At 43.4% G+C, this 26,918-nt stretch overlaps 1 protein-coding gene across 1 annotated transcript in view; it reads right to left on the bottom strand.

Annotated features, from left to right (window-relative positions):
* LOC126378321 (neogenin) overlaps positions 1-26,918 on the bottom strand; it is a 49,584-nt gene that overhangs the window by 5,589 nt on the left and 17,077 nt on the right. Inside the window, exons 11-31 of the mRNA XM_050026513.1 lie at positions 26,047-26,476; positions 18,232-18,355; positions 17,120-17,272; positions 15,983-16,198; positions 15,594-15,803; positions 14,911-15,031; positions 13,339-13,500; positions 11,795-11,991; positions 11,079-11,144; positions 9,560-9,704; positions 8,888-9,049; positions 7,066-7,269; positions 5,433-5,583; positions 4,692-4,807; positions 4,004-4,138; positions 3,317-3,397; positions 2,584-2,723; positions 2,168-2,273; positions 1,395-1,587; positions 887-1,035; positions 210-287 (exon numbers count right to left, since the gene is read on the bottom strand). Of these exons, the coding sequence (XP_049882470.1) occupies positions 210-287; positions 887-1,035; positions 1,395-1,587; positions 2,168-2,273; positions 2,584-2,723; positions 3,317-3,397; positions 4,004-4,138; positions 4,692-4,807; positions 5,433-5,583; positions 7,066-7,269; positions 8,888-9,049; positions 9,560-9,704; positions 11,079-11,144; positions 11,795-11,991; positions 13,339-13,500; positions 14,911-15,031; positions 15,594-15,803; positions 15,983-16,198; positions 17,120-17,272; positions 18,232-18,355; positions 26,047-26,476 (3,339 nt within the window). The remainder of the gene's footprint in view (positions 1-209; positions 288-886; positions 1,036-1,394; positions 1,588-2,167; positions 2,274-2,583; positions 2,724-3,316; positions 3,398-4,003; positions 4,139-4,691; positions 4,808-5,432; positions 5,584-7,065; positions 7,270-8,887; positions 9,050-9,559; positions 9,705-11,078; positions 11,145-11,794; positions 11,992-13,338; positions 13,501-14,910; positions 15,032-15,593; positions 15,804-15,982; positions 16,199-17,119; positions 17,273-18,231; positions 18,356-26,046; positions 26,477-26,918) is intronic.

The raw sequence follows: 26,918 nt of genomic DNA on the forward strand, positions 1-26,918 counted from the left end.
TAGACGCGTCTTCTTATCTACGCGTCTTATCGGTGCAGCATTTTCCGAAAAACTCTCCATGCTACTTTTTTAGAGAAAATAGGGCAGTGGTTTCCCTCTTGCCTTCCGCCCAAAACAACATGGCAACACACCTGTATCAGGCAGGTAGGCAGAGGTGCACATCACACCCACTCCTCTTTCTCGTACTCCGTGATTGCTGGTGTACTCACCGAGCTGCAGCCGGTTGGGCAGGTGTCCGGGGGACGAGTTGGCGCTCTTCTTGTACGGGGACGACTCGCGGACGCTGCCTGCACCGAGATGACACATAATGTAGGATGAACGGTACAGATCGTGTGCGAGTGAGATGGCATTAGAGGGGAAGAGAGGGGGTGGGGTGGTGAACAACTTTGTAAAAAAATCAAGAATAACAATAAACTCAGTGAACATCCACGGATTTGATTTGTAATACCCAAGCTCATTTTTATATGTAGTTGTGATGCCAAAGTTAAAATGCTAATTTCTTTATATTTATTTCTAACTGACGTCTTGGATTCCAATTTGTAAATCACCTGAATGTCTCGCTTTTGCAGAACAAATATGCTGTCGACATCTGCAGCATGACCCCACAGCAGGATACCGTACCGGTTATTGATTAACACCGATCAATACAGTATGCGATGTCAGTTGCGATCATACATGGTACTTCCAAAGATTCGATGCAGAAAATGTCATTAATGTAGCTACAGCATTAAAAAAATTGAATGAACAGTGTTTCAACATACAAGTCAACGTACATACATACATAAAATCACGCCAAACTAAACAAAAATACTTGTCATACAACCCTCAGGATTTGAGGTGAGCTATCTTCCATTTAATTGCGACCCATTGTGTCGCGTGTACGTACGGTGCGAGTGTGTGGGCGTGGAGTGGTCGGAGGTGTCGCTGAAGGACAGCAGCGCGGTGTTGCGGCGCGGCAGCGAGCCCCCCGCGCCGGCCCCCGCGCCCGCCGCCGGCTCCGACCCGCCGCCCGTCGAGCTGCCGCCCGAGTCCCGGCTGGCGGGGGAAACAATCACCATTAAGTATGCCAATTGTAGATCATGCGACTTCTCTAAGGCGTTCGACTGCGTTGAACACGAGACTCAGTTTTCAAAATTAAAGCATTATGGATTAAATAATGGAGCTATCAGTTTATTAAATTAATATATAAATGCTAGAATACAAAATGTGAAAATAAATAATAGGACTTTTTTTGGTTCTATTATAGAAAAGGGCGTTCCGCAGGGGTCTATTTTGAGGCTTTTTCTTTGTATAGGTAAAGTGAAAGAAAAGTTGCCACAAAAATGGAAATCCCTAAAAAGACCTAAAATTGTGTAATTTTGTAAGTAAATATGTTACAGCAAAAGAGTACTGACTGTGTATAGTGTCCGAGCGGCTCATACGCCACGTACTGCCCCCGCTCCCGCGCCGCGCACGCGTACACGTCGCTGCCGCCAGACGTGGGCGCGCTGCCCACGCTGACCCCGCCCAATGTGCCCACGCCGCCCAGGCCGCCCACACCGCCCAGGCCGCCGCATGCTGCGCCCAGCGGGCACGAGCCCGACCCGCCTGGAAAAAATACACATAAAAATATAATTTCATTTACTGTTTATTAAGATTTTTTCAAGCACACGAACACTTGAAGATGTTTTTTTCGTAGTATTTTTTGACATAAATTATTATTAAATGTTCATTTCAATTACAAAGAGCCAGCAGATGTTCAATCGGCGACCTTATCGCTGAGCAGCAATATAGCCATTCGCCAGTATCTCTTTTTATAAACATTTCATTTACTTCATATTTTATAAATCCATACCTTTTCTGAGAGTCGGGGCGGGGTTCTACGGGGTTAAGGCCATATTGAAGCAATTCACAAAAGCAATATTGCTTTCATATATGAATAGCTTCAATTTGGTTTTTTTAACGTCCCTGATCGATAGATTTCGGAGGCAGGAGTTATCCCATCCCCCAGGCCGCAGACGATGAATCATCGCGTATTGTACGTATAACAGTGGCGACTCACAGGGCGCAGGTGGCGGGTGCTAGACACGGACGGCGATACTGGCGCCCAAAGCGGGGCCACTAGGAGGCTGCTATCCTGGCCGCATACGACAGATCAGTACATATTGTTACAACAGTGGAGACTCACAGGGCGCGGGCGGCGGGTGCGGCGGGTGGTGCTGGTGGTGGTGCAGCGACGCCAGCGACGACACCGGCGACGCCAGCGGCGCCACGCCCGCCAACAGCGGCGTGCTCTGCAACACACGAGGGGTCACCACGGGCCCGGACATATGGGGAGCTCTCACTCGGTACACAAATATAACAGGGCAGCTGGGCACAGGCTTCAATCAACCGAAGTGGATATGGAACATACTCCACCACGCTGCTCCATTGCGGGTTGGTTACGGCTAATCAATCTCAATAACCAAACCAGGGCTCTCCAAGTGATTTATGTACAGTCATGAGCAATATCATGTACCCACTTTAGAGCCGCTGGAGATTAGAACCGAGGACCTCTGGATCGTGAGCCCAACGCTCTCCGGACAACGGAGGTCGTTCCCTCACCTGGTCGGGATGCATGGGCCGGTACTGGCGCCGCTCGCACGTGGAGGTGCAGCCGGCGCTGCCCAGCGTGCCCATGTTGCCCGCCATCCCCGCCATGCCCATGCCGCCCATGCTGCTCATGCTGCCCACGCCGGTCATCGCTGCAATTATGAGGATCACTTGTAATATTGAACGAAATCTTTCCAGCGGTGGTAGCCCAGTAGAAGGAACGCTCGACTCTCACTGTGAGGTTACAGGTTCGAATCCCGACTCGGGCCTAAACCAATCATACCCCTAGCGTTATCCCGTTTTTCACAGGGTCCGGTAACTTAACCTGACGATTTGACAGGTCCGGTTTCTTACAGAAGCGACTGCCTGTCTGACCTTCCAACCCGCGAAGGGAAAACCAGCCCCATAGAGTTTAGGTCACATGTGTGAGGTTAGGCCTGCGCTGGATTCGAACCTGCGACCTCAAAGTGAGAGGCAAGCATTCTAACAACTGTTTTTCGAATTTGTTTTCGAATTCATGTTTGGACCTTCAATGTTTACCAATCGCTCAGGAGTGAAGTAAATCATCGTGAGGAAACCTGCATTCCCGAGAAATGCGTTCCGGAGGTATGTTGCTATTCTCAGGACCTGGCAGGAAATTCAATCTTTGCGAACAATAAAATAAGACAAAATAATAGAAAATAGCCATAAACCAATTAAAAACAAACTTAAACCAAATAAAAATAATAACTGGGTTAAATCTCACGTGTATACTCCCTGTGGGGTGAGCAGGCGGGCGACGCGCGCAGCAAGCACGTGTCCGCGCTACTGCACGACCCGCCGCACTCTACACCGCGCACGTAACCAAACCAAATAAAAAATAAACAAACAAAATAACTTAAAAAATAAATAGGAAATATAGTCATGCGTGTCAAATTATAACAGAATAAAGGGAAAGTAATGAAAAAAACTATAAATAAGGCAGAATAGAACAAAAACCATGCTCATATCTATTTTAATACATACATAAACTCACGCCTGTAATCCCTAATGGGATGGGCAGAGATACAAGTAATTAAAGACAACTTGCAGTTTCTGCTGATACTTCCGTTATTCGGTTAGCACATTGCAAGCTGGTCACGCGAAAAACCTGTCGATAGTTTTATGAGACGACGTTTCGATTGTAGAATGTTTATTGTTACTTTGAATCGCTACATAGTATAAAACAAAGTCGCTTTTTTCTATCCCTATGTACGCTTAACTCTTTAAAATCCATTAAATATATGTGTTGTCGTAAATAATTTCATTTTTTCCTCAGCATTGCACCCGAGCAAAGCAATTGACCTTTGATAGACTGGAATGGAAAATACTACACCGACAAGAGCGTGGCTCTTAAATTGATGATGATGAATAAATGATAAAAAAAAGAGTAAGGTAAGCCAGCGCCACTGACCGACGTATGTGGGCACGACGTGCCGCCGCTCCAGCGTGGCGGGCGGCGCCGCGTGGCGCGCCGGCTCGTAGTCGGCGCCGCGGGACAGCGTCAGCGTCGACGACATCAGCGCGCCGCCCTCCACGCTGCCCGACACTGGGGGGGGGGACATGTTACATATAAGGTGCCCAAAGGTACATCCATCGCAAGACGAACTAAGTACCCACACGTCACCGAGCTTTCTGTTACACCAACGTGATAGGTGAGCCGTACCGCAACTTTTGTTGCATAGAACCCAAAAATTATAAATTAAGCCCCGTGAAGTATGGAAATTCCATTTATTTATTATACTAAAGCAGACACACTCACTACACCCCCTCACGCACACACTACACACTCTCTCTCACAACCTTACAGACACACACACTAACCCCCCACACGTATACCCACTCGATTATATTAATTCACACACGCTCTCCGACACTAATTTAAAATAAGGGTACATGCGCTTTTAGATAATAAATATTAAAGTATTATTAACACTATACTCCCGAGTTAATATTTAAGAGCTAAACACTTTAAATCTTGTGTTTTGTTTCTGTTTTATGTGTATGTTTTTGTATGTTTTTTTGTGGTGTTGTTTAGGCAACGTTACGCGATCTCGCTTCCACAACAAAAGAGAGAGTGAGTCAGATAGTATGGTGCGTACTCTTACTGTTGGAGCTGTGCAGGCTCTTGTCCATGTGTTTGAGCTCCATCTGGTCGTGGTGGATCCACAGGTCCGGGGGCTTGATGGCCGCTGATGCCGACGATTTCTGGTACGTGCTGGGGCGGGCAAGAACGTTACGTTAACACATTTGGCAAAAAAAAAAAATAGAACAAGTTGTTCGTATATACAGGGTGTTAGTGACATCGTAACGAAAACTTTGAGGGATGTTTCAGGCCATGATTCTGAGTTGATACCAAGTGGATTTTTCCGTCGCAAAAGTATGGAACGGAAAATAATTAAAAACAAAAAAAATCATAAATTTTCCGACAGGAAATTCCACTTATTATTAGTATTCTGAGTTAATATCAAGTGGAATTTTCGATCGCAAAAGTATAGAATTAAAAATAATTAAAAAAGCTAAAAAAAAAAACATGAATTTTGCGACGGAAAATTCCACTTGATATTAACTCAGAATCATGGTCTGAATCATCCCTCTCAGTATTCGTTACGATGTCACTAACACCCTGTATGGTACAGTATACATCATCATCACAGTATGTTCATCATCATCATCTCCAATAGCGATCACGTTTAGTAGATGTGATCACGTGACTCAGTACACAATATATCGGCTTGCGAAATAAAGATAGCGGTTTCAATGCCCGATATTACATTCCTCTAACAAACACGTATTACGCCCCCTATCACATGGGCCTTATATCACAGCCGGCGGCGGGTCACCTGGTGTCGGGCGACAGCGGCGGCGCCGCGCGGCGACAGCACAGCGACAGCGCCAGCGCGGCCGCCAGCGCCAGCACGGCGCAGGCGCCGCCCGCCGACGCCCACAGCCACGCCGACGTGGCGCTGGCCAGCCCGCCGCCCTCGCCGCTCTCTGGGGGCAAGCGGCGTGCACATGATAACTTTTCATTTTAATACACACTCCCTCTCTTCCCGTCGACGTTGCTGTGCCCTACAGGGTCCATGTTATAGTTCCTATGCCTATGTAACACCCCATTGTACTACATGGAATGCAATGAATAAATGAGAATTGAGACATTCAGAAATCTTGTATTACAATTATGAAAAAAGTTACAACTATTTTTTCTTAAAACACTATAGTTATTACCCATTCAAACACTAGTGATTCCCAATCTGGACTCACCAAAAACAACTCATCCTCAGCATCGGTGTAGGTGGTCCAACACTTCATGCATAACAGAAATGTATATGGCCAAAGCTCACCCAAAGCAGTGGTAAGTGTTTCTACACCCATAGCACACCCCGGACACTTCATACAAACCACCTCGTTTTACACAGACACTACACATTGACGTTATCGTACACGCGCATCTGTGTGTGTGACGTCTGACGCCATACAATTGAAGACTAAAGTAAGACCGAGGGGGTGAGGTAAACCTAGCTCAGCCGCTGGTGGGGAGCGGAGAGTTGCCGTTCTATACGTAGAACACACATACACACACGTTATCTCATAAGTATTTCTCTAAAATTATAATTAGTATCGTTAAAAGAAATAAATACATATACGTATAAGTACTATCAAAATTGTAATAGCAATTAGGAAGAGCGGAGCTTCCCGACACTGATCTTTACATGAGGCTTACTAGTGTAAGATGATTATAAAATGATTTCCCAATAACTATAAAATGTACTTCTATTTTCGAATATATAAAAAGTATAAACCTATTTTATTGCTGTAAGTACTTATTATAAAAGTATGAAAATGTCAGACATCGTATTTCCATCCCCACCAAATCCATCATGGCGGCGCGGTGGAAAGGAGGAAATGCGTTGGCGGGCAGTCTTGAACGAGCGGTTGACTAAGCAACTTAGAATCGAATAAACAGACAGTTATTTTTTTAACTTATTTCTGTGTTTCTGTTCAAATACCCTCTGATACCTATTACTAGGACGTCCCAATATCGGTCATATGTTTGATGTATTGTTTAAAGCAAATAAAATATTTTGATTTTGACTATTCTATGTCCATAGCAATAGTATTGTAGCAGAGTACAAACTCTGCACATACTGGCCTTTCGTTCTGACCGTCAATCATTTTAAATTACGAAATTCTCATTCCATTCCCGCATTTCCTTTCATTTTACACTCTTTTGACTCATTGCATCCCCGACCTTCATAAGAACAACATAAAAATATTATACTGTTTAACTCTCACCGAGCTCTCTAATTCTGAATTTGTTTGTGAAGTGTTATTATTAACTGTATATGTTCCTGCTGAAGTTTATAAGTTATTTTGTCATCGTCATCACCCATCATTCCTCTACTCTGCCGGCACGTCGGGATACCATCCTCACCACCCAGCGTGCCGCAGTATATTAGATGGTCCGACGCTCACCCATAGCAGTGGTGTAGGTGTGCGCGGGTGTGAAGGGGCCGAGCCCCTTGCTGTTCCGCGCCTGTATCTTGAAGCTGTAGGTGGTCCGCGGCCGCAGGCGGTCCACCCTGGCCCGGGCCCGCTCGCCCGGCACGGCCACCGCGGTCCACTCCTCGGTGCCCGCCGCGGCCCCGCTGCGGGTTATCGCGTACATTACCACGTAGCCTGCGAACGGAGAATAGAGTTATTACGATTTGAATTTATCTAAATATATAAAAGGAGAAACTGACTGACTGATATATCAAAGCACAGCCTAAACGGCTAAATGTGGGCACTTGAAATTTGGAAGGGACGTAGCTTAGGTACCGCAGAGGTGCACTAAGAAAGGAATTCTCGGAATTCCCACGGGAACGGGAATTAACGGGAAAATCCTTTTGTATGAAAAATCTAAACCGCTTAAGTTAGACGCTTGAAATTTGGCATGCAGGTACCTTGGTTAAATTAAAGCTTAGTTGCAACAGGATATTGCAAAATTCTCACGGAAACGGGAGTTAGCGGGAAGAAACATTTGTATGAAAAAATCGAAACCGCGTAAGATAGATGTTTTCAATCTAGCATGCATGCATACCTTAGTTAATATAAAGTTTAGCGGGGGAAAAAATGGATAAAGAAATCTAAACTGCATTAGTTAGATGCTTGAAATTTGATATGCACTCCCACACACACAAAGATCTCTCTTTTATAACACGCCACGCGGACGAAGTCGCGGGCAAAAGCTAGTTAATAATATTAATAATGATAACAGGGTCCACATAATACCAGCGTCGTGGTTCACGCCACGACTTGTGCTGAGTGAGGCCCTTTTATCTCAGGACGTCCACCACCACCTTATGATCATTGTAACTAACATCCTCCTATGCTTTTTGTAATTGTTTTGTGAATAATTTTAAGTGATGTTATTGTCTTGTCTTTGTGTGTGGCGTCCTTTTATAATAAACAATTTCTATTCTATTCTTCTATTCTAATTTTCAGAATTCTATGGAATTTTGTTTCAAAAACATGCCAAACTCGCGCGAGTTTGACTCGGAGACCCAGACGCTTCAGAACCACCACATTTACTTGAGTTGTAAGGAGAAACTTGTTGAATAGAAGTCAATATTGTAAGAAGTCAACGTTTGGCGAATTTCTCGAATATTACCCCGATAAAAGTCCCCTAACTGATGATAACAAAAATATGTAGGTAGAATTAAAAAATATCATAAAAGATAGTGGTGCTGATTTCAGTACATACCATTTCATTTAAGAAACACACGTAAATTTCGGCCAATAACCCGACAGAAGTAAATTGACAGCACACGTCAAACGGTTTGCATACCAGCGAGACAACTATTTGATTACATCGCTAGCCGCGAAAGCCAGAAGAAAAAAAAACTATTTGATTCTACCGGGTAATTAGTTCATTCATTTTAAAATTAACAGCCGTCAATCATCTGTCCTTTTCCTTTTCAGTGGATATGAAAATGACAGGTATAACTTAAAATAAAATGAGGTGTCTGCAGGTATTGGGGCCAATGTATCTTTCTGATAATAAATGGTTATTATGTTATGTTAGTGGGCTCTGTTTTCCGCATTTAGACTCTAAGATGGCCCATTATGCGTGTAATTGTTGACTACGTAAGCCAACCTAACTCCTTCCAGAAGGTCAGAAGCCTCCTGGGATTCTCACAGGCTTCGCGGAGCGACCCCATTCCTTTGAGGATTTTACCCGTTGTGCTGACACTCCCGTGCATTCCAGGATTACACGGGGGGCAGTTCCTTCTGCGTCCAGATAAATGGTGCATACCAGTGATGATCCCGTTGGGCTTGCTGGGCGGCGCCCAGGTGAGGTCCACGGCCCGGGCGGGGGGCGCGGCTGCGGACACGCGCAGCTCGCGGGGGGCGGAGCCCGGAGCTGCCTCCAGGGTCGTGTTGGACACCAGCATCGACCACGCCGACTCGCGCCCGCCTGGGGACGAGCACAACTGTGTTCATATCTACAGGCAATTTCAACGCGAATAGCAGGTTCCGGTAAATTCAGGAAATCGATTTATTTTTTTGACTTATTGTAGATTTGCCGCAGATGGCATTATCTACTTGGTCAGAAAAAAAACAATTTTTATTCAAAAATATAACTTAAACATAATATAATCAATAGTATACTATATTCGTTCTACTGCTGCGCGCAGGCGTCGCCTCAATCAATTTTTACATAACGAACGTCTCATGCGTCTAAATCTAATGCAGCTTCTCACAACCTGTATAGCCGGGGAAAAGTAGCTGCAAGAAGAACCTCGGCACAGGGACCTAGACGTTCTTGTTAATTTGGCTGCTTAATATCGGTTCCCAGACAGTTAATCCCATTCCTTCATATCTTCTAAATAATCAATAACCTTTTTTCAAAGTTTCTGTTTAAGAACTGTGTTTGTTAAAAGGTAAATAGCGAATTTCAATGGGGCGTTGTCGCCAATGTACCGACCCTTGATGAGCTTGACGGCGAACTCGTAGGTGGTGAAGGGCCGCAGGTCGTCCAGCATGCAGTTGAGGTCGCTGGCGTTGTAGGAGCGCGGCCGCGCGCCCGCCGCCGCCCAGCGGACCACGTAGCGGCGCCCGTCCGTCGCCGTCTGCGCAGCATCACGTATTAGCGAGTGGCGTGTTAGGGGAGCCGTGTAGCCCAGTTGCTACGGTCACGAGCAATAATATGGTACCATGTCACATTAACTTCTTTGACAAATTGAACTGTAAGTCTCACTAAATGTCAAATATGTTAGTGCGACAGAGTCCTAAAGTGGGTACGTTATATTGCTCATGACTGTACAACGCTTCGACCAAATCCAACACAGGCCTAAACAAATAATTGTCGAATTTGTTTTCGAATTCATGTCTGGATCATAAACGATTATCACGTGCTCAGCGGTGAAGGAAAACATCGTGAGGGGTGAAGGAAAACATCGTGAGGAAACCCACCCGATAAATGTATTTTCGGAGGTATGTGACCTAAATTGTATTGAGCTGGTTTTTTTAAATTTATTATTAAATTGGTAAGTTCAATTTTATTTATTACAATTTTAACCCGCCAAACTGTTACGTTTGATGGCGAGATGCGCTTTTTCCCTTCGCGGGTTGGAAGGTCAGACAGGCAGTGGCTTCTGTAAAAAACCAGACCTGTCAAATCTTCAGGTTAGGTAAGCGGACCCTGTGGAAAACGAGATAATGCTAGGAGATGATGATGTCTTGTTAATCGGGGAGCCGGTTCTTACAGAGGCGACTACCAGAGGGTCTAAAAAACCACATTGAAGTAATGTAGGTCTTTCCAAGCTGCGGTCACCAAAAACAATATAGATGGCGTTGTTCGGTTTAAACGTGATAATTACCTTTTTTCTCATTACTCGGGTACATAATTATATCAAAAAACAATATACTGGCAAAAGCATATACAAGGTGATAGTGACATCGTAACGAAAACTTTGAGGGATGATTCAGACCATGATTCTGAGTTGATATCAAGTGGAATTTTCCGGCGTAAAAGTTCGAACTGAAAGTAATAAAACAGCAACTAAATTTTTTATGAATTTTCCGACAGGAAATTCCATCTCACAATCATGGTCTGAATCATCCCCCTCCGTATTACGGTGTCACTAACACCCATACGCACTTGTACGAGGTGTAAGTGACATCGTAACTGATACTGTGGGGAGTGATTCAGCTCATTATTCTGAGTTAATATCAAGTGGAATTTTCCAGGACAAAAGTATATAATTTAAAATAATAAAAATGTCATGAATTTTGCGACGGAAAATTCCACTTGATATCAACTCAGAACCATGGTCTGAATCATCCCCCTCAGTATTCGTTACGATGTCACTAACACCCTGTGTACACTGTACATCCTGGTACTGGGCATAGGCTCCCCTCGCTCAGGGTATGGAGCATACTCCACCACGCTGCTTCACTGCGGGTTGGTGGAGGTCCTAAACTTATTTAAAATATGTACTCGCCTGTCCTTTGGGCAGCGTGGGGTCGGTCCAGTACACCACCGCCGTCGTGCCGCTCAGCATTATCACCTACGACATACGTAATGAATGAATACATAAACAAAACATTTTATTGCATACATAAACACAGACGTCCCACTGCTGGGCACAGGCCTCCCCTCAATCAACCGAAGGGCGTATGGAGCATACTCCACCGCAGATTGGTGGGTTATTATTAATAAAGAATAATAATTGTTGTGGACTATATGTTCAGGATCAGGATCTTGGATCAATTGAAAAATTCGTTTCGAATTCCATGCGCGTTTATTCGGCGCAATCACCCACCTTAAGTACTATTTTTGAATTCGCAACTAGCTAGTCAGTGCGTACATCTACATTTGCTATCCTACTCTAACAGTACTGCCTCGCTCTGTCCCTTTCTAGAGGCGCCGTGTCGCTCTAGCACGACGTCCGCGACAATAAATTGATATCACGTGGTATATTGCTAAAATACCTATATATTTAATAATAAGATTCCATTATGTGTGCTATGTTGGGTATGTAAGCCAACATAACTCCTTCCTGAAGTTCAGGGGGTAAGCTCACAATTAATCTAAAATGGTAAAAAATATTGATTTTTGGATGAACTGCTTTAACCTGGCCTTTTTAACCTTCGTGCAACGACCCCGGTTGATATATACTATCGTCAAGCACGTCGGTCAACCGTCCCCCCACCGCACCTTGAGCCCGACGGGCGGTATGAGCGGCGGCGCGCCCTCCTCCTCGTCCTCCTCATCCTCGTCCCCCTCCCCCTCGTCCTCCTCCTCCTCGTCCCCCTCGGCCGCCGCCGGCTTCGTCCTCACGGTGGCGTACACCGCCGGGCCCAGGCCTAGCGCGTTGCTCGCCCGGAGCGATATCACGTACTCAGAGTTCGATTCTGGAAGGAAATATTTATGTTACGCCACCACACATGGCTCATACATACGTACATATTAAGTAAGTACCTCGTAATTTTTTTACTTAGCGTTTTTTGTCTTGTGTAAATCTAAAACAGTCGTGATGTATTTGTTTTAATGGCGTACGAAAATAATAAAACTTTCTGTCTTCAATGATCTACTCAATACAGCTTGAAACTAACTAATAAACAGACTCACATATTAGTTAACAACACAAATCACTGTGTGTGTGTGTGTGTTTGTGCGTGTGCGTGCGTGTGTGTGTATGAGGGTGTGTGTGTATGAGGGTGTGTGTGTATGAGGGTGTGTGTGTATGAGGGTGTGTGTGTATGAGGGTGTGTGTGTATGAGGGTGTGTGTGTATGAGGGTGTGTGTGTGTGTGTATGAGGGTGTGTGTGTATGAGGGTGTGTGTGTATGAGGGTGTGTGTGTATGAGGGTGTGTGTGTATGAGGGTGTGTGTGTGTGTGTATGAGGGTGTGTGTGTATGAGGGTGTGTGTGTGTGTGTATGAGGGTGTGTGTGTGTGTGTGTGTACGAGGGTGTGTGTGTGTGTGTATGAGGGTGTGTGTGTGTGTGTGTATGAGGGTGTGTGTGTGTATGAGGGTGTGTGTGTGTATGAGGGTGTGTGTGTATGAGGGTGTGTGTGTGTGTATGAGGGTGTGTGTGTGTGTATGAGGGTGTGTGTGTGTATGAGGGTGTGTGTGTATGAGGGTGTGTGTGTGTATGAGGGTGTGTGTGTATGAGGGTGTGTGTGTGTGTATGAGGGTGTGTGTGTATGAGGGTGTGTGTGTGTGTATGAGGGTGTGTGTGTATGAGGGTGTGTGTGTGTGTGTATGAGAGTGTGTGTGTGTGTGTGTGTATGAGGGTGTGTGTGTGTGTATGAGGGTGTGTGTGTGTGTATGAGGGTGTGTGTGTGTATGAGGGTGTGTGTGTGTGTATGAGGGTGTGTGTGTATGAGGGTGTGTGTGTGTGTATGAGGGTGTGTGTGTGTATGAGGGTGTGTGTGTGTATGAGGGTGTGTGTGTGTATGAGGGTGTGTGTGTATGAGGGTGTGTGTGTGTGTGTATGAGGGTGTGTGTGTGTGTATGAGGGTGTGTGTGTGTGTGTGTATGAGGGTGTGTGTGTATGAGGGTGTGTGTGTGTATGAGGGTGTGTGTGTGTGTATGAGGGTGTGTGTGTGTGTATGAGGGTGTGTGTGTATGAGGGTGTGTGTGTATGAGGGTGTGTGTGTGTGTATGAGGGTGTGTGTGTATGAGGGTGTGTGTGTGTATGAGGGTGTGTGTGTGTGTGTATGAGGGTGTGTGTGTATAAGGGTACGTGTCGCTCACCAAGGCCGCGTATGACGTGCGAGTGTATGTGCGCCGGCAGCTGCTTGCTGCGGTCGTCGGGCACGCCGAGCCCCCAGCCGAGCCAGTAGCCGCGCACCAGCACCGCCGCCGACTCCGTCTCCGAGCTCCACCACACCGAGATCCAGTCGCGACCTGCTCGGGCTAACACGGAAATGACGGTTAACATTTTGATAGTTTACAAATGTTGAGGTGAATCACTTTGAGATCCCTAACTTGATTAGGAATAAGTGAATTTGATTTGTTTATTTATTTATGTACTGCTGTTTTTAAGATTAGATAATATTTTTTGATCTTATTTATATTTATTAACCTTACTAGTACTTAAAAGAACATTCACTGCACGTCAGCACACCTCCGATATAGTTGTAAGTTATGGCTGCATTCGCTGCTAAGATCGGTTACGTCAGCCATATAAGAGCGCATCTTAGGCGTTCCTAGATTGGAGACTTGTCGCCATGGCCGAATACGGCTGGATGGATATATATATATATATATATATATATATATATATATATATATATATATATATATATATATATATATATACTTAAAAGAAGATATCGCCATTAATACTCTTATATACTTAGCTTTAGATTCTTAAGTTTTAGTTTACCTCAACTGTAGTGTAGTAAGTGTAGCTATTAAGTATGACTAATAATCTATGTAATGATCTTTCAATAAGACCGAACTAAGATCGGTTGATATCGATAATGTCGGTCAATTATTATTATTTTATCGATTTTATTCTATGACATTGTTTTTCTGTATTGTTTTGTAATGAATGACTTTTTGATTTTGAAAGAATAATTGTTATATTCGTTAATTTGTTTGAGTTTAATAATTTAATATCTTCTTGTCATTATTATTTGCATGTTATAATTTTCATAACTAAAAATGTTGACCTAATGCTAAATGCTGACCATCTGCAAACTGTACCTACCATTTTTAAGGCGAATAATTGAATTATGAATTCAATATAATCAGTATTAATCATGCATTTGCTGGTTTTACTTGCCTCCTCGACGTGCGTCCCTAATATGGCGACCGCTTGCCAGTTTAGGGGTTCGCGCGTGCGGAATTCTTATCCCCCCCTCTCCCCTCCATCCCCTTCTTCTCTCGTATGTGTTGTGACCGATCTCATCAACCCTGGTGTTACTATTGAGCCGCGAAAGGCCCCTGACATGGCTCATGTAACGACTACTTACTTACATCAGTAAGTAGTAACCGGGACCAACAGCTTAACGTGCGTTCCGAAACACAGATCACCTTACTTTTGGAAAATCAGGTGGTCAGCCTGTAATGTCCCAACCAAACTAGAGATCACAAAGCGAGTTTTATGATTTGTCCCCATCGGGATTCAAACTATTTCGAACTCGGGACATCTGGCTCGTAAGCGCAACACTCAGCCATTGGACCACAGGGCATAAGCACGACCGAAGAAGATCATTGTCATCCATGTCTTATCCTCTGACACGAACGACGCTTTCATTAGTTGTCGAGTCGCTGTGGGCGAATACGGTCAGGAAAGGATGGATCCTCTGGCATACGTACTGGTGAGCGGCGGCGGCGGCGGCGGCACCTGCGTCTCGTCCAGCTGCTGCTGCTGCGTGGTGGCCGACACCCACTCGCTGAAGGGGCCCGAGCCGTTGGCGTTGATGGCGCACACTCGGATCTGTAGGAATCATTGCCCGTAAAGATGACAGAGGAATCATGGGGACGGAAGACATTGGAAGTTGTATATATGCGTCTCTCTGTGTAAACTTCGATAGCGCGTTTCAGGACTGCATTATTGGTTGGTGGCGCCATCTGTTGCATGTGGGCGGAACTAGCTGGTAAGCTAGTTGGGTCCGCCACAATTACAATATTAATTTACTGGAAAATCATAACTAAAAATTTATAGTGTAATATAGATAGTGTTGTCGGAGTACTTATTACCTGGCATTTTTATTTTTTATTTTATACCAATCTTATGTGTGTTTACAAGTATGTAGTGTTTGTATTATTCTATTTGTGTGGCGTCCTGAAATAAGACCAAACTATCTTTTACATTACACATTACAGAGAAGGCGAATGTTGTAACTACCTTATTTTTGATCTAAAACAAGTCAAAGAATGAGCTTTAGAGATTCTCTTTATTCATTTTTTTTTTGACCTTGGATGGTCCATGCAGGAACCTGTAACTATCAACACTATGTGCCACATCATAGGAGGGTGTATCTCGTGGGTCATCTCACCTGGTAGGTGGTCCCGGTGTCGAGCCCCCTCAGCTCGGCCCGGCGGGCGTCCGCGGGCGTGGTGAGCGAGTCCGCCTTCCTGCGCCCTCCCGCGCCCCCCGCGGCGGCCCCGCCGGCGGGGGCGGGCAGCGCGCGGTACCGCAGCTTGTACCCGGTGAGGGCGCCGCGGTGCGTGCGGGCGGGGGGCGCCTCCCAGCGGACCAGGATCGACTGGAACCAATTTACATATTTTTAGATGTAATTATTAAAACTGATAAATATATCTGCAATTATAGGTGATCGCAGAGAACACAGTTAACTCGATCATTATAGGCAGCGATACGGCTCACCACCATCAGTCGGCCTGACAGTGAGCACCTGCAAGCGCAAGTAATGCAAGGTATACTGACGCTGGCGCCGCTGGCCACGGCGCTGACGTTCCCGGGCGGCGCGGCGGGCGCGTCGCTGGGCGTGCGCACGCGCAGCTCTTGGCTGGGCGCGCCGCCCGCCGCCGCCACGCGCAGCCAGTACAGCGCGGCGGCGCGCACGCCCGCCACACTGGCGCCCAGCGGCCCAACGCCCGGCTCCGCGTCGATCCACTGCACCTGCTCGCGGCCCGTCTCGGCCTGCCGAAGGTAACAACCAATTCTCATTTAACGGATTTCACTCTCCACAGATTGCGCGAAAACCGAGAGCGTGCTACACTAATAATAACATCCTATAATAACCATAGCCGTCTCTTTCTAGCAGATAGAAATATTACTTTCTGGGAACGGATATTACGCAGCCAAATTACTAAGTTGTATAACAATATTTTATGTCTTTATTATAAAAGTCTAGAGCCCTGTGCCGAGGTTTTTCTTGCAGCTTCTTCTCCCCGGCTATACAGGCTGTGACAAGCTGCAGTAGTTTACGGCGGATGAGACGTTCCTTTTTCGAATTTGTTTACACACCGAGTAAAACACAAATCAGAATCATTTATTCAACGTAATTATCATGGATAAACTTGTTGAGGTCATGTCTCTTTTGTCACGTCGGTCAGAATTCAAAAATGTTCAAAAATATTTATTTTTCAAAATTGGCTTACAAAGTTAGCGCTTTTTGAACGTCAAAAAATTAAATTACATACTATGTAACTAGTTGTAAAACTACTACCACATCGGAATCTGTAACGATGAGGGAAAGACGTGGCCAGAAAACCTCCCAGCACAGGGCCCTAGTCTGTCTGTTTCATGGTTTCTTTTCTTTTTTTCAGCTGGAAGAAATCTCTTTGTTTAGAGATAAGCTGGCCTGTACTATCTGTTTTCTTTGTATATTTCTTGTGTCCGTTTTATTGTGTACAAATAAATAATCGGTGAAGGTCGCGGGAAGCCGCTGGATGCGGGCAGCGCAGGACCGATCGTCGTGGAGATCCTTGGGGGAGGCCTATGCCCAGCAATGGGCGTCATACGGCTGATGATGATGAAATAATCGCCATCGACTCGCAAAAAAGAAGGTCAATGTATTCTCTTGCTGCAAGTGTTCTTTTGCCGCCCCCCCCCCCTCACCTCGGTGTAGTAGACGCTGTACTTGGTGGGCGGGTGCAGGGCGGGCGGCGCGGTCCACGTGACCCGGATGGAGTGCGGCCCGGTGGGCTCGGCGCGGACGTTGCCCGGCGGCCCGTACGTCAGCTCCTCCTCGGGAGTTGTCACCTCCAGCACCTGCCACGGAAGACAATTATATTCACTCGTATGTCAAGGCTTTTTGGCGGGAAACGGGAACGGGACAGTTGCTTTCTTCATTGAATAATCTAAATAATTAATACGAAGTGGTGTTTTGTAGTTAATGATCGCATTAAGTTACTCGGAAGACATTCGCGAGTGTTATTATATCGGAGTATTCAATAAACAAAGTGTACCTGCCTATTTTCGCTTCGTACCAGGAAGCCGCTTCATAACTCGAAAGTTTATGCGGACTTTTGAGTTAATTCGTTTGGGGTTCGGAGTAGGAGTATACTCCGAGGGTGGGAGCTTAGGTTTCATCATCATCACCTTTCATCATTTCATTAGTCATCAAGAAAAAAAATACGTAAGACATGGCTGTATGGGCATAGTTCCCTTTGCCTTACCCTTTGGGGAAAACAAAAAAAAAATCACTCGTGTGTCAAATCACAGAAAACTTCTGACTTCCGGTTCAGACCCCGGTATCGAACTTGCACCAATGCATTCATTTCATTTTGCATTCAGTTTCCACTAACACAGTTGGCTCGACCATTATAGACCACCCATCACGTTGGTCTAACAGAATGCTCAGTGAGATGTGTGTATGTGGCAGCATACATCATCATCATCATCATCGAAGCGTCCTGCGAGCCGATTTGCCTACGACTGCGTGAACACCAACAATGCGCATCATTTTATAGTGTGCGAAACTACCCTCAATATTGTAACTATTTTTCTACCTACCACAGCTAACGTTTTATGTACGAAAATTGTATAAATATGACAAAGGTTTTAATAAAATATTCATTCCTCTCCTCAACATCGATCGTTTCACTTGCACTACCAAGCTGCCACTAGCAAGCCTCCTTACAGGTACTTAGTTCCTCTACCCTGGTACCTCTGACTACGCTGGTTGGGATAAAACCGGGGGCTTATGAATAGTATAGGTTTCTGCCTACCTCCGTGGGCAGCGAGGCGTGGTGCTGCGTGTAGGCCAGCACCTGGAACTGGTAGGTCGTGTTAGGCTGCAGCGAGGGCACGTTCATCTCACGCTTGGCGCCTGCGCCGCGCGACACACGCTCTCTGAAGCACGGAGGAGATACATGGTTAGGTTAGTTATAAGTGTCGTAGTACTTACCGTATTGCGCCTAACGTGTACAGTCATGAGCAATATAATGTACCCACTATAGGACTCTATCGCACTAACATATTTGACATTTAGTGAGACTTACAGTTCAATTTGTCAAAAAAGTTAATGTGACATGGTACCAAAGTGTATATATCGTGGCCATATCATAGAATTGATCATTTCATGAAATGATCGACCATTTCATGAAATGGTCGTATTTCATGAAATAGAACAACATTCGTTGGCCACATCATGATGTGGTTTGGCCAGATCAATGAACACAAAAGGTTTAACGATATGACCAACTAAATGCATGATTACTTCATGATATGGCCAAACGTTAGCGATCATATCGTAAAATAGTAACATTATCCACCGGTAGTGGCGCTGGTGTCGCTTTGTTTATGTTTTGCATAATGGCGGCGGACAATAATTATTCTTGTGTGAACGCGAATAATACGAATAATAATGAGCAAATACAAGATAAAAGTGCATTGAAGCAATGTTTTGACACTAAGGTGAAAAGAAAAACTCGTATTAACAGTAGACAGCAACTTTATTTTTATTATCCTCTTTACTCCTTAGCCAGCTTACGACCATTTAAGAATTGAATATAAGACCCAGAGGGGGTGAGGTCGGTGCCTGATACGAATTAGTGCGGGGCGGGGAGTTACCGTTCTATACGTAGTATTATTCTTTATTATATGTCTAAAGATAACATTGGCATTATGTACACAATAGTTAACGAAAAACCCATCCCCATTTGGGATTACGGGCGTGAGTTTATGTATGTATATTAACTATATTTACAGATTTATATATATACTAGATGTCGCGTGGTTCGCTCGCAGCAAGCTGCTCGCGTGTCTTGTTTTCCCGCCATTTTTTTACCGCGATAGAATTTGACCAAGACTAAAATAGGTCTCGTGAAATCAAAAAGTTCTAGCTGCTATAGTTTTGCCAGGCCGAAGGGTGTCTCCCTGATGCGGAGCAGTTTTCCGAGATGACGTTCCGATCACACCCCTATACATATTTTTTACACCCGAGACATTTTCTGAAAAAACAAAAATTTATATGGCGGCCATCTTGTTTTCGGCCATTTTGTTTTTTTTTTCACCGGCGATAAAATTTGACCAAGATTTAAATAGGTTTCGTGAAAACAGAAATGTTCTAGGTGCGATAGTTTCGCCAGGCCGTAGGGTGTCTGCCTGATGCGGAGCAGTTTTCGAAAACCTTGAAGTATACTCGTACTCTACATGACGTTCCGATCAAAACCTTTATACATATTTTTTATCCCTGACGCATTTTCAGGAAAAACGAAAAATTTGTATGGCGGCCATCTTGATTTTCGGCCATTTTGTTTTTTTTTGACCGGCGATAAAATTTGACAAAGATTTAAATAGGTATCGTGAAAACAAAAATGTTCTAGGTGCGATAGTTTCGCCAGGCCGTAGGGTGTCTCCCTGATGCGGAGCAGTTTTCGAAAACCTTGAAGTATACTCGTACTCAACATGACGTTTCGATCACATTCCTCATACATCATTTTTAACCCCGAGGCATTTTCGGGAAAAACCAAAATTTTGTATGGCGGCCATCTTGTTTTTCCGCCATTTTGACTTTTTTTCGTCGGCGAATAGATTTGACCAAGATTTAAATACATCCTGCGAAAAAAAAATTGATCCAGATGTGATAGTTTCGCCAGGCCGTAGGGTGCCTCCCTGATGCGGAGCAGTTCCTGAAGATCAAGAAGTATTTACATACTCAAAATGACCTTTCGATTACGCTACCATACATTGTTTTTGCTCCCGAGACATTTTCTGGAAAAACAAAATTTAGTATGGCGGCCATCTTGTTTTTCCGCCATTTTGATTTTTTTTGACCCACAATTGAATTTGACCAGGAATTAAATAGGTTTTGCGAAAAAAGAATCGTCCCAGGTGTGATAGTTTCGCCAGACTGTAGGGTGTGTCCCTGATGCGGAGCAGTTTTCCAAGATCTGGAAGTTTTCCCATACTCACCGGGAGGTCCCGATCATACCCCCCATACATCATTTTGACCCCCCGACGCTCCTTCTGGGAGAACAACTATGTCAGTCAGTCAGTCAGTCAGTGGGTTTGTAGCTATATATAATATAATATAATAACTAGATTTCGCGTGGTTCGCTCGCAGCAAGCTGCTCGCGTGTCTTGTTTTCCCGCCATTTTTTTACCGCGATAGAATTTGACCAAGACTTGAATAAGTCTCGTGAAATCAAAAAAGTTCTAGGTGCAATAGTTTTGCCAGGCCGTAGGGTGACCCCTGATGCGGAGCAGTTTTCCAAGATGACGTTCCGATCACACCCCTATACATATTTTTTGACCTTGAGGAATTTTCTAGAAAAACAAAATTATGTATGGCGGCCATCTTGTTTTTCCGCCATTTTGTTTTTTTTTTCACCGGCGATAAAATTTGACGAAGATTTAAATAGTTTTTGTGAAAACAAAAAAGGTCCAGATGCGATAGTTTCGCTAGGCCGTAGGGTGACCCCTGATGCGGAGCAGTTTTCCAAGATGACGTTCCGATCACACCCCTATACATATTTTTTGACCTTGAGGAATTTTCTAGAAAAACAAAATTTTGTATGGCGGCCATCTTGTTTTTCCGCCATTTTGTTTTTTTTTCACCGGTGATAAAATTTGACGAAGATTTAAATAGTTTTTGTGAAAACAAAAAAGGTCCAGATGCGATAGTTTCGCTAGGCCGTAGGGTGACCCCTGATGCGGAGCAGTTTTCCAAGATGACGTTCCGATCACACCCCTATACATATTTTTTGACCTTGAGGAATTTTTTTAGAAAAACAAAATTTTGTATGGCGGCCATCTTGTTTTTCCGCCATTTTGTTTTTTTTTCACCGGTGATAAAATTTGACCAAGATTTAAATATGTTTCGCGAAAGAAAAATTGCTCCAGGTTTTATAGTTTCGCCAGGCCGTAGGGTGTTTCCCTGATGCGGAGCAGCTATCGAAAACCCAGACATATTTTCATACTCGACATGACGTTCCGATCACATTCCTATACATCATTTTTACCCTCGAGGCATTTTCAGGAAAAACGAAAATTTTGTATGGCGGCCATCTTGTTTTTCCGCCATTTTGTTTTTTTTTCACTGCCAATTGAATTTGACCAAGGTTTAAATATGTCTTGTGAAAACCAAAAAGTTCTAGGTGCTATAGTTTTGCCAGGCCGTAGGGTGTCTCCCTGATGCGGAGCAGTTTTTGAAGATTGAGAACATTTTCCGTTCTTGACAAGACACTCCGATTACATCCCCATACACAGTTTTTACCCCCGAGACATTTTCTAGAAAAACAAAATTTTGTATGGCGGCCATCTTGTTTTTCCGCCATTTTGATTTTTTTTCACCCACGATAGAATTTGACCAAGATTTTAATAGGTTTCGTGAAAAAAGAATCGTTCCAGGTGCGATAGTTTTGCCAGACTGTAGGGTGTCTCCCTGATGCGGAGCAGTTTTCCAAGATCTGGAAGTTTTCCCATACTCATCGGAAGATCGTGATCACATCTCCCATACATCATTTTTACCCCCCGGCGCTCCTTCTGGGAGAACAACCCTGTCAGTGAGTCAGTGAGTCAGTCAGTCAGTCAGTCAGTCAGTCAGTGGGTTTGTAGCTTTATATAATATAATAATTTATACATAGGTACATATATATTATACATTTTGTTAACGTGTACACTAAATGTATTATGCATATTTTATTCTGTGGATCATTTATTTATTGCAGGTATATTTATATTTATTTTAATAATATTTAATAATGATGGTTAAAAATGTTTACCTTAAGTTAGGTCTTTTTAATGCAGGCTCCTTAGCGACTAAACAGGACGAGTTTCAGGCTATGTTATTGAGAGAGAAGCCGGACATCCTGGCTATTAATGAAACGTGGTTGAATGGTGACAATGACTTCTGTGCTCCATCTGTAGACGGATATCGCTTGCGTCACTCACCACGTCCACGAGGACTTCTTAGAACACGAGGTGGAGGTGTAGGTTTTTACAGTAGGCTTGATTTATCGATTCGCTCATGCCCACACCCAACAATTAACATCGAAGTCGAGCAGATGTGGATCTCCTTTTCTGTTAATAAAACGCGTTTTCTTGTTGGTACCGCCTATAGACCGCAATGGGTAGGCGTTAGTAAACTTTTGGACTCTTTGACTGACTCGTTATCTTCGTTTAATAACCACGACTACGTAGTGCTCATGGGAGATTTTAACATCGATCTTCTGAAGATATCTGATAGTGACACTGTTGCTTTTAATCAGTTTTTACGCTACTCCGACTTAAAAAACTACGTAAAACACGCTACACATTTTACTGATCATAGCGCGACACTCATAGATTTAATTCTAACAGACGCTGTTACTTTGGATACGAAGGTTAATCATATACCGGAACTTGGAGCCCATGCTACAGTTTTTACTGAATTTAAAATTAAGAGAAAGAAATTGAAACCTCAAATGATTGTACAACGTCCACTTAAATCTATGAATATGGCTTTGTTTGAGTCTGCTTGTAGTCAGGTAGATTGGTCAAGCATATCTCGTCTGGAGGACGTGAATGACATGGTAAGCCAATTCCATAACTGTATCCTACAATTATTTGACGTCTTTGCACCGGAGAGGCGTATGAGTATCTCGGGGAAAAAGTTGCCATGGTTTACTAGTAATATAAGGTACCTCAGGAAACTGCGAGACGAAGCTCATACCAAAGCGAAATCAACAGGCAATGAAAACGATAAAGAATATTATAAATCTTTAAGACATTTAGTTATCACTAACACATTTGCCGAAAAATCTGCATTTTTTAATGAGTTGGTTAATAGGAACGTTAAAAATGGAAAAACTCTCTGGAAAAACTTGAAATCATCTGTTTTACCAAATTTTAAAAATACAACTGATCTGCCGGCTTGTTTTGATAACCCAGATGCCATTAATAGACATTTTCTTAACGTACCAGGTAATGATAGGACTGATATATCTAATATGACATATTATGAGTTTCATAAGCACAGTAATTCCACTTTTAACCTTAGTCCAGTGCATGAAAATGTGGTGGCTAAAGCGATTTTTAAAATTAAGTCTAACGCTACTGGACAAGATGGCATCTCCAAAGATATGTTTATTTTAACTTTACCACATTCGCTCGGTGCAATTACAGCTATCATCAATAAATCAATCTTGAGAGGCATTTTCCCTAATCAATGGAAAAATGCAATAGTTCATCCATTACCCAAAAAATCGAATGTGACAGAAATCAAAGATTTGCGCCCTATCAGTATTTTGCCATTTTTGTCCAAAATTATAGAAAGAATAGTCTACGATCAAGTCTATAAATACTGTATTTCTTCCAAAATTCTTCCAGAGCTTCAGTCTGGGTTTCGATCAAAACGTAGCACCACGACAGCCCTCCTTGATGTAGTCGATAACCTGTTGCATCACCTGGACTCAGGAAAAAGTTCGATCTTGGTACTCCTCGATTTTTCGAGGGCGTTTGATTCAATTAACACGTCGTTATTGATATCGAAACTGGCTTACTATGGTTTCGAGTCCACATCACTCAGGTGGTTTAGCAGCTATTTAGACGAACGTTATCAAAAAGTTGTGGTACGAAAGCCCGATGGTAACTCGTTAACGTCTGTCTCTCAAATCGTTAAACGTGGAGTTCCGCAGGGATCTATTTTGGGCCCGTTACTCTTTATTATTTATAGTTCTGACATTACAGATTGTATTAAAAATAGTAAATACCACATTTACGCGGATGATCTACAAGTTTACATCCCGGTTGGAAGTGATAACGTTGATGGAGCCATTGAATCTCTTAATCAGGATCTGGACAGAATATTTAGTTGGAGCCAAAAAAACTGCCTGGTTTTAAATGCCACCAAGTCCAAATTTATGATTATAGGTACAAAGCAACAAACTAGTATTATAGAAGCTGCAAAGCCTAATGTATCAATAAAGGGTACATCTCTTGATCACGTATCCGAGGCACGCAATCTCGGTTTAAATTTCGATTCACAGTTGAGATTTCATAGTCATGTGGTCGAAGTGGCACGAAATTGTTTTTATAGGCTAAAAGTTTTGTACCAAATCAGACCATTTGTCAACACGGATATAAGAATTATGCTCTGTGAAACACTGATTTTGTCAAAGTTGAACTTCGGTTTCACTGTATACGGGCCTTGTTTATATGGAAAATCTGAAAAAATCATTCAGCGTGTTCAGAATGCCTGTGCACGTTTTTGTTTTCCGATTCCTCCTCGTACTCATATAACGCCTTTTCTCAACAATTCTAATTTGCTAAATATGCATCATCGTTTAAGTTTATATTTTGCTTGTCAACTGCACGATATTATTAAGTTTCAAGAACCTCAATACCTCTTTAAAAAACTCTTGTGGCGCAAATCTGCGAGGTCTTGCTCAATAGTGATGCATCTGCCGCGACATAGGACTGCCGCTTTTCGTGGAGGCTTCAGTTACCGATCTAATAAATGTTGGAACGATATTCCACCGCCCCTTCGGAAGCTTACTTCCAAAATTACTTTTAAGGTGAAATATAAGGAATATCTTCTTAATATTCAGAAAAACGTCGGTAACTGAACTTTATACTTATTTCATAATTATGTTATACACATCTACTTGTCATATATTGTTAATGAATCTCTCTCGTTATCTGTTTATCTATGGCTTTTATTTTACACATCTGTTTATTTGTCGTATCTATTATGTATACTTTAACCCCTTGGCATACTATCTACCTTTGACTAATACTTTCATATTTTTCGTAATCCCTTAAATCATATATTTTTTCATAATTATATTTGCTTATTTTCTTATTTATTGTAAGTAAATCCCGACACTTTTTGTTAGCACGATAGTTCAAAGTATTTATAAGCGTAACTTAGGTACTGGCAGAATATCAGTGTTGCTAAGAGTGGTATTTCTACTATTCTTCGCAACAACATGCTGAGTCAGTCCCTTTTCCCTGGCAGTGTATTTTTGATTTGTATACTTATCTTTATCTTCTCTACTATTGTACTGCACTGTTTTGGGAATAAAGTTATTCTATTCTATTCTATTCTATGTATGTAGTTAACGAAAAATACTTTACAATTTTTTATGTAAGAAGAAAGTAAGTTAATTTTTCAAAAGATAATTAAGTTGTTTTTCAGGATAATCATACATAACATAAACAGCCTATATACGTCCCACTGCTGGGCACAGACCTCCCCTCAATCAACCGGAGGGTATTTCAGGATAATCACAAAACTTTATTGAATATGAAATTAAAATTTACTTCTTATGCCATTTGGAAACCACATTTTGGTAATTTTAGTTCATAGATAAAAAAAAAAACAAAAATCATCATCATCTCCCTAGCATTATCCCGTTTTCCACAGGGTAGCTTACCTAACTTGATGATTTGACAGAAGCGACTGCATGTCTGACTCTCCAACCCGCGAAGGGAAAACCAGCCCAATACAGGTTAGGTCACATACCTCAGAAAATGCATTTCTCGGGAATGTGGGTCTCTTCACGATGTTTTTCTTCACCACGAAAAAAAAAAACAAAAAAAAATGTAAGTAAACTGACCTCTCACTGCCCTTGACTTTATAGATGACAGCATATCCCGTGATGTCCTCCCCCCTATCCTCAGGCTCGTCCCAGCTCAACGTCACGAAGCGATGCTTCACCAGCACCGCCTTCAGCCCCCGCGGCGTCCCCACAGCAGACGTATTCCCCCTCCGGAGCGTGTCCAGGTCCATGTCTTCCGCAGCGTGGAAAGAATCATCCTCATTAAAGTCATAGCTATCATATCCGTCGTACTCCACGTCAGGTCCGGATGTAAACGCCGAGGAGGTCTCCCCTAAAAAGTCCAGGTCTTCAGTGTCGGATTGGTCGAGCAACGGGCCGGTGGAGATGAGGCTGTTGAAAATGTCCTGGGAAGACGTGTTGGTGGGGGGAAAGTGACGGGACGACTGGGAGGGATAAGAGGTGGAGTTAAAGTCGTTCGTGTCCGAATCTGAAAGGAGCGGGTGAAACGAAAACGTAAATAAAAAGAAAGCAAATCAAAATTGGATAATAAGGTAAATGTAAAATGAAAAAAAAAAAGAAAAAATAATTTTGGAAAATAACAAAAAAGGTTTTTACACATCACACATCCAACTAGTCAAATCAGTTACTTTTTACTAAATGCAAAAAACTGGAATTACTGGTTTTTTTTTTTTGACGTGACTTATTGTAGATTTGCCGCAGATGGCATTAACTACTTGGCCGGACAAATGGGGAGCGCTGAAGGCTCTCACCCGGTACAACGTTTAAGACAACAGGCCTGAGGGTGCCCAGTTGGGCGCGAACCTCGGCTCATGGAATTACTGTAGGTACTTAGAATTTCTATGAAAAAGCAACCTGTAACGTCATCGAAAGGTTGGGGGTTGGTTGGTTGGTGGTCGGGGTTGGTAATA

Source organism: Pectinophora gossypiella, chromosome 26 (assembly GCF_024362695.1).
Source record: "Pectinophora gossypiella chromosome 26, ilPecGoss1.1, whole genome shotgun sequence".
NCBI classification, from domain to species: domain Eukaryota; kingdom Metazoa; phylum Arthropoda; class Insecta; order Lepidoptera; family Gelechiidae; genus Pectinophora; species Pectinophora gossypiella.